This window comes from Pan paniscus, chromosome 4, assembly GCF_029289425.2.
Source record: "Pan paniscus chromosome 4, NHGRI_mPanPan1-v2.0_pri, whole genome shotgun sequence".
Lineage (NCBI taxonomy): Eukaryota > Metazoa > Chordata > Mammalia > Primates > Hominidae > Pan > Pan paniscus.
Genome location: NC_073253.2, coordinates 163600022 through 163616137, shown reverse-complemented (window position 1 = coordinate 163616137; position 16116 = coordinate 163600022). Strand labels below are relative to the sequence as shown.

The 16116-nt window shown below is 43.6% G+C and overlaps 1 protein-coding gene across 9 annotated transcripts in view; it reads right to left on the bottom strand.

The window, feature by feature from the left end:
* The window catches only part of WWC1 (WW and C2 domain containing 1), a 180094-nt gene that overhangs the window by 16329 nt on the left and 147649 nt on the right, over window positions 1-16116 (bottom strand). For 5 of the 9 annotated variants that reach the window (XM_008963298.4, XM_008963295.4, XM_055112854.2 and 2 more), the window contains 2 exons: window positions 11448-11615; window positions 8709-8800 (listed from right to left, as the gene is read on the bottom strand). In XM_008963298.4, the coding sequence (XP_008961546.3) occupies window positions 8709-8800; window positions 11448-11615 (260 nt within the window). The remainder of the gene's footprint in view (window positions 1-8708; window positions 8801-11447; window positions 11616-16116) is intronic. The other 4 variants (XM_008963296.5, XM_008963297.5, XM_003810912.6 and 1 more) reach the window with 1 other exon arrangement.

The window sequence follows — 16116 nt, the reverse complement described above, 5'->3', positions numbered from 1 at the left end:
TGGAATCAGACAATATATGCTGTTTTGTCTCTGACTTCTCTGTGTCTGCATAACATTTCTGAAGTTTATCCACAATGCTGTATGCATCAGCGGTTCATTCCTTTTTTTTTTTCCTTTTGAATCAGAGTCTCACTCTGTCACCCAGGCTGGAGTGCAGTGGGACCATCTTGGCTCACTGTAGCCTCCACCAGTGGGCTCAAGTGATCCTCCTGCCTCAGCCTCCTGAGTTGTTGGGACTACAGGTGTGTGCCACCACACCTGGCTAATTATCCTATTTTTTGTAGAGACAGAGTTTTGGTATGTTGCCCAGGCTGGTCTCAAACTACTGGGCTCAAGCGATCCACCCACCTTGGCCTCCCAAACTGTTGGGATTATAGGCGTGAGCCACCGCGCCCAGACAGTTCACTCTTTTTTATCATTAATATTCCATTGGATGGCTATATTGCAACATGTTTAGATCTGTTCACCTGCCTTTAAATGCACCCAGGGTAGGGCTTCCAAACGTTGGAACGAGGCGGGTGGTTGAGGAAAAGGAGGAGGAAGATGAGGAAGAAGAGGAGGAGGAGGAGGAGGAAGAGGGAGAGAAGGAGAGTTTAGTTGATGAACGTTTGGATTACTTACATTTCCAAGCAAGTATGAATAAAGCTTCTTGTACATTCATGTACAAGTCTATGCATGAATATAGGTTTTCATTTCTGTTGGATATTGCTAGGGTTGCAAAACTAAAACACCACTTACTAGGTGGGTTAAATAACAGAAATTGATTTCTGGCAGTTCTGGAGGCTGGAAATCCATGCTCAAGGTGTCAGCAGGTTTGATTCACCTGAGGCCTCTTTCCCTGGCTAGCAGATGGCTGCCTTCTTGCAGCGTGCTCACATAGTCTGTCCTCTGTGCATGCGCATCCCTGGTGTCTGTGTGTCCAAATATCCTCGTATGAGGTCCCAGCCCAACTTCAATGGTCTCGTGTTAACCACCTGTTTAAAAGCCCTACCTCCAAATACAGTCACATTCTGAGGTACTAGGGGTTAGGGCTTCAATGTATGAATTTTGGGGGGACACAAATCAGCCCCTAACAGATAATAGAATTACTGGGTCATACGGTAAGTATAAATTTACCCTTTTAAACACCAACAGGCCGGGCGTGGTAGCTCACGCCTGTAATCCCAGCACTTTGGGTGGCCAAGGCGGGCGGATCACCCCAGGTCAGGAGTTCAAGACCATCTTGGCCAACGTGGTAAAACCTTGTCTCTACTAAAAATACAAAAATTAGCCGGGTGTGGTGGTGGGCACCTGTAATCCCAGCTACTCAGGAGGCTGAGGCAGGACAATTGCTTGAACCCAAGAGGTGGAGCTTGCAGTGAGTCGAGAGAGTGCCACTGCACTACAGCCTGGGTGACAGAGTGAGACTCCACCTCAAAAAAAAAAAAAAAAAAAAAGACACCAACAAATGGCTTCTCCAAAGTGATTTTGCCATTTTATGTTTCCCCTGAGCAATGTTCTAAGAGTTCTAGTTCCTCACTACACTTGGTGTTGTTTATCTTTATAGTTAGTCACTCTACTACTGGGTGTGTACTTGCATCTTGTTGGGTTTTAATTTGCATTTTCTTCTTTTTTCTTTCTTTGTTTTTAGAGACAGCATCTTGCTCTGTCACCAAGGCTAAGGCTGGAGTGCCATGGTGTGATCATAGCTCACTGTCGCCTTGAACTCTTGGGCTCAGGTGATTGATTCTCCTGCCTCAGCCTCCCAAGTAGCTAGTACTACAGGCACGTGCCACCATGCCCGGCTAATTTATTAAATCTTTTGCAGAGATGGGGTTTTGTTTCCCAGGCTGATCTTGAACTCCTGGCCTCAAGAAATCTTCCTGCCTCAGCTTCCCAAAGTGTGAACATTACTGGTGTAAGCCACTGAGCCTGGCCTAACTTGCATTTTCTTGTTGAGAAACTCTTCATGCGTTTATGACCATCTTCCCAGGTGAAGTGTCTGTTACAATCTCCAGCCCCTTAAAAATCAGGTTTTTGGCCAGGCACAGTAACTCACGCCTATAATCCCAACAGTTTGGGAGGCCGAGGTGGGTGGATCACCTGAGGTCAGGAGTTCGAGACCAGCCTGACCAATATGATAAAACCGAGTTGCCTCTACTAAAAATACAAAAATTAGCCAGGTGTGGTGGCATGCACCTGTAATTCCAGCTACTCGGGAGGCTGAGACAGGAGAATCGCTTGAATCCAGGAGGTGGAGATTGCAGAGAGCCGAGATCGCAGCCTGGGCGACAAGAGCAAAACTCTGTCTCAAAATAAATAAATAAATAAAATAAAAATAAAAATTGGGTTGTCTTATTATTGAGTTGTAAGAAATCTTAATATATTTGAGCTATGAATCCTTTGTCCGGTATGTGGACTGCACGATTTTCTCTAAGTCTGTGGCTTGCCTTTTCATTTTCTAAGTGGTGTCTTCCGAAGATCATAAGTTTTTGATTATGATAAAGCCCAAGTTATTGATTTTTTTCTTTTATAGTTTGTACTTTTTATGTCCTAAGAAATCTTTGCCTACCTCAAAGTTGTGAATAGTTTCTTTCTTACACTTTCAGAACTTCTATAATTTCAGGTTTTATGTGTAGCTCTATAACCCATTTGAGATTAATTTTATTTATTTTTTTTTGAGATGGAGTCTCGCTCTGTTGCCCAGGCTGGAGTGCAGTGGTGTGACCTCAGCTCACTGCAACCTCTGCCTCCTGGGTTCAAGCAATTCTCCCGCCTCAGCCTCCCGAGTAGCTGGGATTACAGGCACGTGCCGCCATGCCAAGCTGATTTTTGTATTTTTAATAGAGATGGTGTTTCACCATGTTGGCCAGGATGGTCTTGATCTCCTGACCTCATGATCCACCCACCTCGGCCTCCCAAAGTGCTGAAATTACAGGCGTGAGTCACCGTGCCCAGCCACAGATTAATTTTTATACATGATGTAAGTGTTCAAGTTTTTTTTTTCCATATGAATATCTAATTGTTCCAACACCATTTGCTGAAGGGACTTTTGGTGATAGTCCTTAAAACTTTCCATTTCCCTTGGACTCCAAGGTTGGAAGGATTTGGTTTGACAAATAGGCTGCATTTGTTAAGTAGTAATTTATCTCTATTCCCATCTTGACTTCTGAAAGACATACAGAACTGCCCGGCTTCTGATCAGCATGAGACAGTGTTATCATACCGAGCCAAAAGAATCCCAGCCAAAAGCAGAGAATCTGACATCCAGCTAGCTGGCTCGGCGAGAGTGTGGGGAAACATAAAATCTCCCTGAGGATTTTCCCAATGGGGAGAATGCATTTTGGATCTCTACTCGCAACTCTGCAATTAAAACCTCTTCTGTACTTAGATGAGGACTGCGGCTGTGGAGGGGCCTTGGCTCTCCTCCTTGGCCCCAGCAGCCTCTCTATCTACAAATAAAAGAGCTGTTGGCGGGTGCGGTGGCTCATGCCTGTAATCCCAGCACTTTGGGAGGCTGAGGCAGGTGGATCACCTGAGGTCAGGAGTTCGAGATCAGCCTGACCAACATGGAGAAAAACCCCATCTCTACTAAAAATACAAACTTAGCCAGGCGTGGTGGCACATGCCTGTAATCCCAGCCACTTGGGAGACTGAGACAGGAGAATCACTTGAACCCATAAGGTGGAGGTCACAGTGAGCCGAGATCACACCATTGCACTCTAGCCTGGGCAACAAGAGTGAAACTGTCTCAAAAAAAAAAAGAGCTGTTAAACATGTGAACACACAGGGAGACAGGGAGCCCCTCCACAAAGACCTCTGTAGAAGCCACATTGACCAGTATTTATTGAGGGCTCAATAAGCTCCAGGTGCTACACCTCACAACAGTGCTCAAAGAGATGATCTTCATTTCCCAGATTCAAAAAGTGAGCGGCAGAGGCCTGAGGCCTTGTTCAATGTGGCAGGCTAGTTGTGGAGCCAGGATTGCAAAACAGGTTTGTCTAGATCCACTAAGTGCTCAACCATTACGGGAGTCTCTTCTTTTTGACTGTGAATCTGATCTCAATATTCCAAGATGAGAAAAAAAAAACCACAAACCCAACTTAATTTTAATTATAAAGAGAAAAATAATTAAAATCATCAATATCTTTTCACCTACTGGAGTGGCAAAGCGGAAAAAAAATCTGGTAATATCAAGTGCTGGTGAAGGTACAGAAACAGGCCTATCCCTGTGGGAAGTGAAAAGGAGAGCAGCCAATTTACATTCTGAAGGCCATTTAGCCTTATCTGTTAAAATAAAAAAATGTACATATGCTTAATTAAGTTACAGCAGTTTGATTAGATTGAGTGTCAGAGAGGCTGTAGGTTAGGGTACTCTTAATCATTGCTGGTGGGAGCATTTATTAATAAAATCTTATAGCCGGGTGCGGTGGCTCATGCCTGTAATCCCAGCACTTTGGGAGGTGGAGGTGGGCAGATCACGAGGTCAGGAGATTGAGACCATCCTGGCTAACACGGTGAAACCCCATCTCTACTAAAAAACACAAAAAATTAGCCGGGCATGGCGGCAGGTGCCTGTAGTCCCAGCTACCCAGGAGGATGAGGCATGAGAATGGCGTGAACCCAGGTGGCGGAGCTTGCAGTGAGCTGAGATCGTGCCACTGCACTCCAGCCTGGGTGACAGAACAAGACTCCGTCTCAAAAAAAAAAAAAAAAAAACTTATTTGAGAACTATTCTATGATGTCTATTAAAATATAAAAAACACACACCCTGCGATCCAGCAATGCCACTTCTCAGCATCTGCCCTAGACAAATACAAGTTCCCAAGGAGGCAAATACAAAGATTTTTCCCTGTAGTATTGTTTGGTGTTATATTCTCCTGTATTTTCTAACACTCTTAGTTTTATTTTGCTTGTGGATCTTTTAAAAAAAAAATCCAGTTTTCTGATTATATGATTTAAAGACATATAAAAACAAAATAAAAAGAGGGAGTACCAGTGACACGCCGGGTTTTGGGTGCTGAGGAAGGACTGTAAATTGCAACAGACGGACAGCCTTTTGGAGACCAGAACCCAAGACTCCAGAGATGAGCAGGCATGGCAAGGCCAGTTAACATCCCAGGACCAAGAGAAGCTTCCAGTCTTGGGGGAGGGGACCGCAGATGGTTTACCCCACTACAGCAGCTCTGGGATCCCCAGCCCCCTTTGTAAGACAGCGTCTGGGGGAAGTTTGAATGGCAGGGGGTGTGGAGACAGGGGGCCACAAAGGGAGAAGGAACAGAAGGCGGTTGCTAGGAGACGGCTTGAAAAGTCTCAGCACAAGCTTGGAATTTGGTGGAAACCACTGATCTTGTGCCAGGGTTTTGGGAGATAGGTCCTGGGCCTATTTCTGGCATCAGACCTTTGCCTGTGTGATCCGTAGTAGAGTGTGGCACAGCAGTGTGCCAAGCAGAAAGAGAGAGAGAGGCAGAGAAACAGAGAGGAAAGGAAAGAGAGAGGGAGACGGCCAGGGGTCAGTGGGGAGAGACAGAGAGAGAGAGAGAAAGAAAGAGAGAGAAAAGGAGGGGGAGAGAGAGATTGAGACAATTTAGAGAGAACCCTAAACTAACAAAGGAACATACAAAAATTCCAGGAACCTTGCCATCTGCTTTATCACATGAAAAAAATAGTAAGAGAGAAGAGTAAAACAAGAATCAGCAAACTATAGCCAGTGGGCCCAATCCTGTCTGCTGCTTTGTTTTGGACAGTCTAAGCCATGAATGGTTTTTATATTTTAAAATGGCTGAAAAAAAAATCAAAAGGGGAATACTTGGTGAAAAGGTGCAAATTATATAAAATGCAAATTTCAGTGTCCATAAATGACGTTTCAGTGGAACACAGACACTGTCATTGGTTTACATACTGTCTACGGCTGCTTTCACACTGCAACAGCAGAGGTGAGGGGATGCAACAGAATTCCTACGACTCACAAGGAAAAGAATATTTACCATCTGGCCCTCTCCAGAAATCATCTGCTGACCTGTGGAGTAACAGATATTAAGGGAGGGCGCCGTCTGAGACTAAATATGTAATTTGGGGCTCTAAGAGAATAATAATACGGAAGAGTTATTGAATGTCTCCTCCGGGTCAGGGTCTGTGTTAAGTGCTTATCATGCATAATTTTACTGAATTTTGCAAAATACCCCATGACATAGTGGCTGTTTTCTAAATCTCTATTTCACAGACGAGGAGACAGAAGTTTACAGCTGTGATATTCAGCCCAGGCTGCACATTAGAATCACCCAGGGAGCTTTTAAAACTTACTAATGCTCAGTAAGGTCTTACTGGTCAGAAACAGGATCCCAGAAGGAAGTTGGCTGAGCTAGACTCCAGATCCATATCTGTCTGAATTTAAAGCACATGCACTTAAGACCAACTTATTTTTCCTTCCAAATGGCAAGACTCATAGGCTGTGGCCATTTCCTACATGGGATTTACCCTGTTTCCAGCCAGTAGTGAGGAACGTTCCTTCTCTTTTTCCTAACAATGATTTCAACCATGTATTGAGGGTCTACTATGTGCTTTGCACCTGATCTTCATTAGTGTCTTTCCCTTGAGTCTCTTTCAGTAACCTCATATAGTCAGTATTATTTCCTCAGTTTTCAGATGAGGCTCAGCCAAGGTTAGAGCGACTTGCCCAACAGTGACACAAGGTGTGGGCTTCTGTGGTGCTCGTCACATTCTGCTTCTTGATTTGGTGCTAGTTACAGAGGAGTTTTGCTTTCTGAAAATTCACTCAGCTCTATGCTTAGGTGAATTTTCTGCATGTATTTTACACTGCAATAGAAAGTTTAAAAAATACTTTGCCTAAGGTTACACAAAACATGAAAAATCCAAGTTTCAAACCCTCGTCTATGTCATTGTTTCTTAAAGTGTATGATGAGACCTTTCTCATAATACAAGGAATTAAATAGCACTGAATCACAAAGGGAGAAAGTTGTCCCCTTTTCAATGTTCAGACATTTTGATTACATCAGGGAGAAAGTCTCTCTTTGGCAATAGCATGTCTTCAACATTGCTGAAACACTTGCTAACCTTTTTTTTTTTTAAATAATGGGAGAGAAGGCTCAGGCTTAGCAAGCAATATATCTAACTAGACTTTAATAATATTGCTTTATTTTCATTACACTGTGTTTTCCACAGTTACCTTTTGAAGCAGACTGGGCTCTTGGTCTACCCAGTATCCACTTTTTCCGTTAGTAACAGAAATTTGATTTTTGTACCCAAATAACAGACCTCATTCTCCAGTCTCCTTTGCAGTTAGGCAGGCTAAGTGGCTAAGCTTGGCCAATGAAAAGCAAGCAAAAGTTGCTGTGTGGGACATTCAGGAATGCTTCTTGGTTAAAAGGTACACAGGCATGCTCTCTTTTGTCTTTCCTCTTTCCTGATGGTTACCTGCCTGATGGCTGGTGATCCAGCAGCCATCTTGGGCTATAAAGCAGCCTCGGTGATGGAGGTCACATAGTAAAGACAGCAAAGCAGACAGAGGAAAGGAGCCTGGATTCCCAGTAACACCGTGGGGCTGACAGAATTGGATAGCCTTGGATTGCTTCCTCTCTCTTTTTTTTTTTTTTTTGAGACAGAGTCTCACTCTGTCACCCAGGATGGAGTGCAGTGGCGCAATCTCGGTTCACTGCAACCTCTGCCTCCTGGGTTCAAGCAATTGTCCCCACCTCAGCCTCCTAAGTAGCTGTGATTACAGGTGCCCACCACCATGCCTGGCTAATTTTTGTATTTTTTAGTAGAAATGGGGTTTCGCCATGTTGGCCAGGCGGGTCTCGAACTCCTAACCTCAGGTGATCCATCTGCCTCGGCCTCCCAAAGTGCTGGGATTACAGGCGTGAGCCACCACGCCTGGCCTCTCCCATTATTTTAAAAATTTTTTGAGAAGAGGTTTCACTATGGGTTCAAGCAATCCTCCTGCCTCAGCCTCCCGAATAGCTGGGATTACATTCTTCTTCTTTCTTTTGTTTTTTTGCTCTATCACCCAGGTTGGAGTGCAGTGGTGCCATCTCGGCTCACTGCAACCTCCCCATCCTGGGTTCAAGTGATTCTCCTGCCTCACCCTCCTGAGTAGCTGGGATTACAGGCGTGCCCCACCATGCCCAGCTAATTTTTGTATTTTTAGTAGAGACGGGGTTTCAACATGTTGGTCAGGCTGGTCTCGAGCTCCTGACGTTGTGATCCACCCACCTCGGCTTCCCAAAGTGCTGGGATTACAGGCATGAGCCACCGTGCCTGGCCCTCTTCTTCTTAAGTGAAGAAGAAGTAAATTTCTATTTTATTTCTGTCTAATATTTCTGCTCTCCATTCCTGAAAGTCAAATGCAATTCCCAAGAACTCTTTAATTTATGGCAAACTACACAAATTTTCCATTTAGAGTAACATAAAGTTTCTTTACTTTTTTTTTTTTAGCAAAATAAATGTCACTATATCAAGATAAAGAATAACATTAGGTGTGAACTAGCATAGGTGATTCATGGGAAACGAAATGGCAAATTCGAAAGGAATTCTGGGAACCATCGTACTAGGTTACATTGCCTTTTTGCCTGTAGAGAACCCATGAGGAGAGGGGTTCTCAGCCTTCCCAGTGGAACCCGTCTCTTAGTTGCACTGGCATTGGGGGATCTCATCGCTGGGCCTAGGTCCAGGCAGGGCAGCTCCTGGGGCCCAAGGGCGTTCTCACTCACCAGCTGTCTTCCAGTGTCTGTGTGCTGCTCCTGCCCTCCTGCCTCTTCTCCAGCTCCACTGCTGTCTGTTCCAACAGAGCAGACACAGCGTCCTATAGAGACAAAGGTTGCTGGGTCATTGGGTACAATGTAGGTGCCACCCTACCGGCCAGGAATCAGAGCGTCTCAGAGCTGTGACTCTCCCAGTGAATTGATGGTGAAACCAAAGACCAGAGTGGTCAAGTGTCTTGTCCAAGGTCACTGATAAACTGGAAAAATTGTCCTTAATTCCTTCAACTAGCAGTTCTCCAGAGAATAGCTCCTGTATGTATGAACTTACTCAGCATCGTGAAGGAAGATAGCCAAGTTTAGCAGTGAAGTGAGAGAGAATTAAGGTCTCTGACTGTAAGCAGACCACAGTGTCATCAGACCAATGTGTGAACCATCAGTAACATAACGCAGTAAGGATATGACATAGAAGAGAGGTAACAGGAGATAAGTATTGGCTGTTTGGGAACAGCGGAGCAGTGATAAAGCTTGGGAAGTTGCATTCAGGGAGGGCTTCCTGAAAGAGGAACATTTATACTGAATGGTATCTACAGTGAAAAAGCCCATGTGACTTGAGGAAATTATTTAAACTCTCTGAGACTGTTTCCTCTAATAACTGCTAGAAAGGGTTGTTATGAAGATTAATTGAGACTCTACATAAGGAACACAGAAGAATACCTGGCACATAATTGGCACCCAGTAAATGGTAGCTAATACCAAAGCAAAAACTGGATCCTGTAGTTTTCTGAGCAGATGGTTAATTTGTGGTTACCCTTGGTAGTGTGGGCCAGAGCCTGAAAAATTCCTGACATTTTCTTGTAAGAAGGGAAAGAGGGAACTAAAATCAACTGAAGGCCCGGTATATACCAGGCACTGTGAAAGATGGTTTATGTGTAGCATCTTATTTAATCTTTACAACCATCCTGACAGGTGGGAATTATTATGACTCACTTGAGAAATGGGAAGGAGAGAACTAGTGTGTCTAGGGTTGATGTTACTTACTCAAGGTCATGCTCTAGAAAGGAGAGGAGTTTGTTTTCAAGACCTTTATCAGCTCACAGTCTCCTTTTGGAGTGAGAGACCTGGGTTTGAGACCTAGCTTTGCTGATGAGATGTACATCTTAATGTAATTTGGTTATCTCTCTGAGCCTTGGTAAACTGCACATAATAAACAGAACAGTGCCTGATGCAAAAGGAAGTATAGAAAATGATGATGATGATGATGATGATGAAAAAGAAGGTGGGGGTGGGAGGGAAAGGAGAGGAGGAGGAGAAAGAGAAAAAGAAAATAGACTTAATTTATCTATTTGCTACCCTTATCTTTACCCGTATGTCCCAACCTATCCGCTCCATTGAAATTCTAGGCAGTGGCTGTCCAAACTAACCAAGTATCGACAGAGGGAACAACCGTTACAGAGAGGGAAGGATCATTACAGATAATTACAAGAAAACCTGAATCCAAAACACTCTCTATTTAACTTTTTGATGTGGTCAGGATCCCATAGGAGTCCAATACCCCATATGTAAGACTAACCTCACTGCTCAACTGAGTCCTGACTAGTCTGCCTGGCCAGTAGGTGTGGGCTTTCCAAACGGGGGAGACAGTTTAAGGATATTTTAATACATTAAAGTGTACCGCACTAAAATGAAAACAAAACATATTTTTTCACTGAAAATAAGCAAATATAAGATTTTTTTTTCTTTTCTTTCTTTTTTTTTTTTTTTTCTGAGATGGAGTCTTGCTCTGTTGCCCGGGCTGGAGTGCAACGGTGTAATCTTGGCTCACTGCAACCTCTGCCTCTCGGGTTTAAGCAATTCTCCTGCCTCAGCCTCCCTAGTAGCTAGGATTACAGATGACTGCCATCATGCTTGGCTAATTTTTAGAATTTTAGTAGAGACAGGGTTTCACCATGTTGGCCAGGGTGGTCTCAAACTCCTGACCTCAAGAGATCCTCCTGCCTTGGCCTCCCAAAGTGCTGGGATTACAGGCATGAGTCACCACGCCCGGCCAAGATTTTCAAATAACAAAGTCACAATGGAACAGTTACCAAGTGCTCTTTACATATATTTCTTCAAAGCATCATAAAAACTTTTTTTTTTTAATTAAATTTTTTTTTTTTTTTTTTTGTAGAGACAAGGCCTCACCATGTTGCCCAGGCTTGTCTTGAATTCCTGGCCTCAAGAGATCCTCCTGCCTCAGCCTCCCAAAGGGCTGGGATTATAGGCATGAGGCTCCGTGCCCATCCTCATAACAACCTTTTAAGGCTCATATTAGACATTAAAAATTGGAAGAGAGGTGATATGACTGACCTAGCCCTCTGATTCTCTTCCCATGACTTCTAGCTGCCTCTTATACAAAGCCTCCAGTATGGACCTTGAACAAAGTAGGGGCCCAAGAAAGGTTAATCTTTTACCTTCCACAGTTTTCTACCTTCTTCTCCATTTCATTTGTAAAAAATCATGAATTAAGGTTTTCGTTAGCCAAGTGGTATTAGGTAGGGCAAAGGACAGAAGGAGGAAACACAGATGTGGAAGAGAACAAGTTGCAGAAAGGGAGCCGCCTGCCCCTTAGTGGAGATCTCTCCTTCCCTGTCTTCTTCTCCTACTTGCTCCACCCCATTGTTCTCCTCTCATGATGCCTGACCACCTCCAGTTCTGGGAGAGGCTTTCCCTTCCAACATCCGGGTGCTGCCTTGTGGGAGGGTGGCGCACCTGGTCCCAGCTCACCGTGCCGGCAGGCCCTGAGGCAGGGGCCATGACTCCCACTGGCTTGAGCTCCCTGCTCTGTTTCTTCAAGTATTTGTAGCTGAGGAGGTTGTACCAGCGAGTCGACCTCTCCCCAGACCGGCAGACCTCCGCCAGGCTGATCTGGGCGCCTCCCTGTTGGGGATGGAAACAAGGAGAACATAAGTGGCGTGGGGGGACACCAGGTGTCAGGGAATTTGGTTCAAGAGGACAGTATGGAAAAAACACCACTCCAGATGAGAGGCAGGCATCCCGGCAGGAAGAGAGGCCAAGTTGTTAACATTTCCAATTAGCTCATTTGTTCGTTCATTCATTCATTCATTCATTCATTGGTTTAATCATTTGCCAAATCTTTATTGAAGACTTATCCTATGAATTTTTTTAATTAAAAAAACTATGATAAAAAAACCTTTAGTTTACCATCTTTGCCGCTTTTAAGTGCACAGTTCAGTGGTATTAAACGTTACGCACATTGTTGTAAAAGAGATCTACTGAACATTCTCATCTTGCAAATCTGAAACTCTACACTTATTAAGCAACAACCTCCTTTTTCCCCTTCCCCGCAGCCCCTGGTAACCACCACTATATTTTCTGTTTCTATGAATTTGATGACTTTAGATACCTCATATAATTGGAATCATATAGCATTTGTCTTTTTGTGACTGGCTTATTGAACTTAACAATGCCTTCAAGGTCCATCTGTGTTGTAGCACGTATCAGAATTGTATTCCTTTTTTGTTGCTGTTATTTTGGAGGTAGGGTCTCACTCTGTTGCCCAGGCTGGAGTGCGGTGATGTGGTCATAGCTCACTGTAATCTCGAACTCCTGGGCTAAGAGATCCCCCTTTCTTTTTAAGGCTGAATAATATTCCACTGTATGGGTATGCTACATTTTGCTTATCCAGTCATCTGTTGATGGATGTTTGGGTTACTTCTACCTCTTCACTATTGTGAGCAGTGTTGCCATGAACATGAGTGTACAAGTAATTCTTTAAGAACCTGCTTTCAGGCCGGGCACCTGTAATCCCAGCACTTTGGGAGGCTGAGGTGGGTGGATCATCTGAGGTCGGGAGATCGAGACCAGCCTGATCAACATGGAGAAACCCCATCTCTACTAAAAATACAAAATTAGCCGGGCTTGGTGGCATATGCCTGTAATCCCAGCTACTCGGGAGGCTGGGGCAGGAGAATTGCTTGAACTCAGGAGATGGAGGTTGCAGGTGAGATGAGATCGTGCCATTGCACTCCAGCCTGGGCAACAAGAACAAAACTCTGTCTCAAAAACAAAACAAAACAAAACAACAGCAACAACAAAACCCTGCTTTCAATTCTCCTGAATATATGCCCAGAAGTACAATTGCTAGGTCATATGGTAGTTACATTTTTAATTTTTTAGTGGAACTACTATACTGTTTACCTTAAGACTTGCTAAGGGAGTGCTTATAATCCCACCAACAATGCACACGAGTTCCAATTTCTCTACATCTTCACCAACACTAGTTATTTTGTGTGGTTTTTTGATAGCCATCATCCAAATATGTGTGAGGTGGTATCTCATTGTGGTTTTGATTTGCATTGCTCTGATAACTAGTAATGTTGAACATCTTTTCAAATGCATATTGGCCATTTGTATATTAATTTTGGAGAAATGTCTATTCAAGTCCTTTCCCCTTTTCAAATTGGGTTGATTTTTTTGTTGTTGAATACCCATTCTGTGTTACTTATATTAAGCACTAGGTTCTGTGTTATGTACTGAGGATAATGATGGTCCCCACCTGGTTCCACCTTCTGGGAGCCAGCACTCTCCCAAGGAACTCAGGAACTGAACAAGTAATTAATTCCAAGTGAGGTAGAAAACTGCGTATCATTTCTTCTCCACTAAATTTGCAAAAGTTTAAAAAATTGACAACAAATGCCATTGGTGAGGTTATGGGGAAATAGGCCCTCTCTCACCTTGCTCATGGAAATGTAAAATGGCAGAAACCCGATGGAAGGAATTTAGTCATATCTAGCAAAAATATAAATGCATTTTACCCTTCGACCGAATAATTCTCCTTGTAGCTGTCTATCCCACAGATACACCTGCAGAAACCTGCACAAGTACAAAACAACCCACAAACAAGAGTCTTCATTCTGACCCTCTTTGTAATAGCGAAAGATTTTTTTTTTTTTTTTTTTGAGACAGAGTTTTGCTCTTGTTGCCGAGGCTGCTGGAGTGCAATGGCATGGTCTTGGCTCACCACAACCTCTGCCTCCCAGGTTCAAGCAATTCTCCTGCCTCAGCCTCTGGAGTAGCTGGGATTACGTGCCACCACGCCTGGCCTTTTTTTTTTTGTATTTTTAGTAGAGACGGGGTTTCTCCATGTCGGTCAGGCTGGTCTCGAACTCCCGATCTCAGGTGATCTGCCCACCTCAGCCTCCCAAAGTGCTGGGATTACAGGTGTGAGGCACCCGGCCAATAGCCAAAGATTTTAAATGACCCAAAGGTCCAGCAACAGGGAACAGACTAAAAGAACTATAATCTATCCATACAATGGAATATTATATAGCCATGTAAAAAAGAGGAAGATCTCTTTTTACTGATGCAGAGAGATGGCCAGGCTATATTGTTAAGGGAAGAAAATAGCATGGTGCAGAAAAGAATATATAATATGCTACCTTTTGTGCAAGAGAGTGGGGTAAGTATATCTGTGTCTATAGTCTATCTACATATTGCACCATGCTTGAGGTGCCAGGGGGAGTGACCATGATCATATGTGCACAAGAAATAATGGAAAGATGCAAAAGAAATTAATCAAAGTGGTCACCTATATAGGATAGGTGGTGAGGCTGGGGTGGGGAAAGAGCATGATTTCTCTTCAGTAAACCTTTCCATACAATTTTTCTTTGAATTATGTAAATATATCCCTTAAAATAAAAACAAACTATAACAAACTAACCTGACTGACTATAAGCTCACAGAGAAGGGGATTATTTCAAGTGACTTAATAGTTTTACTGTTTTTTTTTTTTTTTTTCCCCTACAGCCTTCCTAGAAATTACTACAAACTAATTAATCATTCCTCAGAGGCTTTATTGTTTCGACATGTGCAAAAATGAGCCCTGGTCAGGTTTGGGAAGGTGGTCAGCTCACCTTCCCCTAACACACCAGTGTTGGTGGGTGGAAGGGGCTACCCAGACTCTGTTCTGATGGGTGGTAGAAATACCAAATGCCAGTTTGCAAAATGGACCTGTAGCCAAGTGTATTAATCCGTTCTCATGCTGCTAATAAAGGCATACCCGAGACTGAGTCATTTATAAAAGAAAGAGGTTTAGTTGACTCACAGTTCAGCATGGCTGGGGAGGCCTCAGGAAACTTATAATCATGGCAGAAGGGGAAGCAAACACTTCCTTCTTCACATGGTGGCAGCAAAGAGAAGTGCCAAACAAAAGTGGGAAAAGCCCCTTATATAACCATCAGATCTCATGAGAACACACTCACTATCATGAGAACAGCAGCATGGGGGTAACAGCCCCCCTGATTCAATTACCTCCCACCAGGTCCCTCCCACAACACATGGGGATTATGGGGGCTACAATTCATCAGGATGCACTGGAACGTGGCAGGGCTGTGCTAGGTCTGGGACAGTGAAAGGTGGTTTCTGAGAGCACGGTGGTGAGTGGGGAGAGGAAGAAAGCACAATGCTGACACTTCACTTGTTTAGCACGAGCTTCCTCATCTGGAAAACAGGGAAAATCACTCCTACCTACCAGCCTATTGGGAGGATCAGAGGCAATTAAATGCTTGGCACACTTCAGACACCCAGAATAAATGTACATATATACAAATATTTGTCTAATACTTATTTATTCATTCAATAAAAACTCCCTAAGCCCTTCGCAGACTCTGGAGCCACAGAAGCATGTAAGACATGATTCTTCCCCAAAACGGGGCTCATGGTTTCCTAGGGAGATAGACAGCTATTTGGATATTACAGTTCAGAACATGCCAGGCCATGTGTGAGGTATGAGGGGAAAAGACCAGGATCACAGCTTTGAGGTGTAACACCTCCAGCAGATTATTATTAATTCTAACAAGATATACTGTTTATCTGGGGCCGGCTCACAGGTGTGAGTATTGTCTACCTCAGTAAACTGGATGCACTTTTGAGGGCATTTACGTATTCATTCATTCATTTATTCAACACACAAAAATCTGCTGAGAAGTCTTATGTGCCAGGCACTGTTCTGGGTGCTGGAGATAGAGCAGAATTGAAGGCAGATAAATATTCCTGCCCCATGACCTTATATTTGCATCTAGGGGGATCAGATAACAACTCCATAGGTAAACTCCACACTGTGTTTCATCGAATCTAAGATGCCATCATTTAAAAGTGTACCATTATTTTATGCACCAAGAAAGCGAAATAGTTGCCAATGAAACTATAACCTGTCATCTAGTACATAGTGCATCTTGATTTCAGAAGTAAAATGTAGAGATAACATGTACCCTAGAATCTATGACGTACAGTGAAATGTTAGGTGATAAAAAGTGCTGTAGGGAAAATACTACAGGGAAAGGGGCTAGGAGGGGATAAGACAGCAGAGAGGGTAATGGGATTTATATAGGGTGGAAGACCTCACAGAGAAGGTGACATT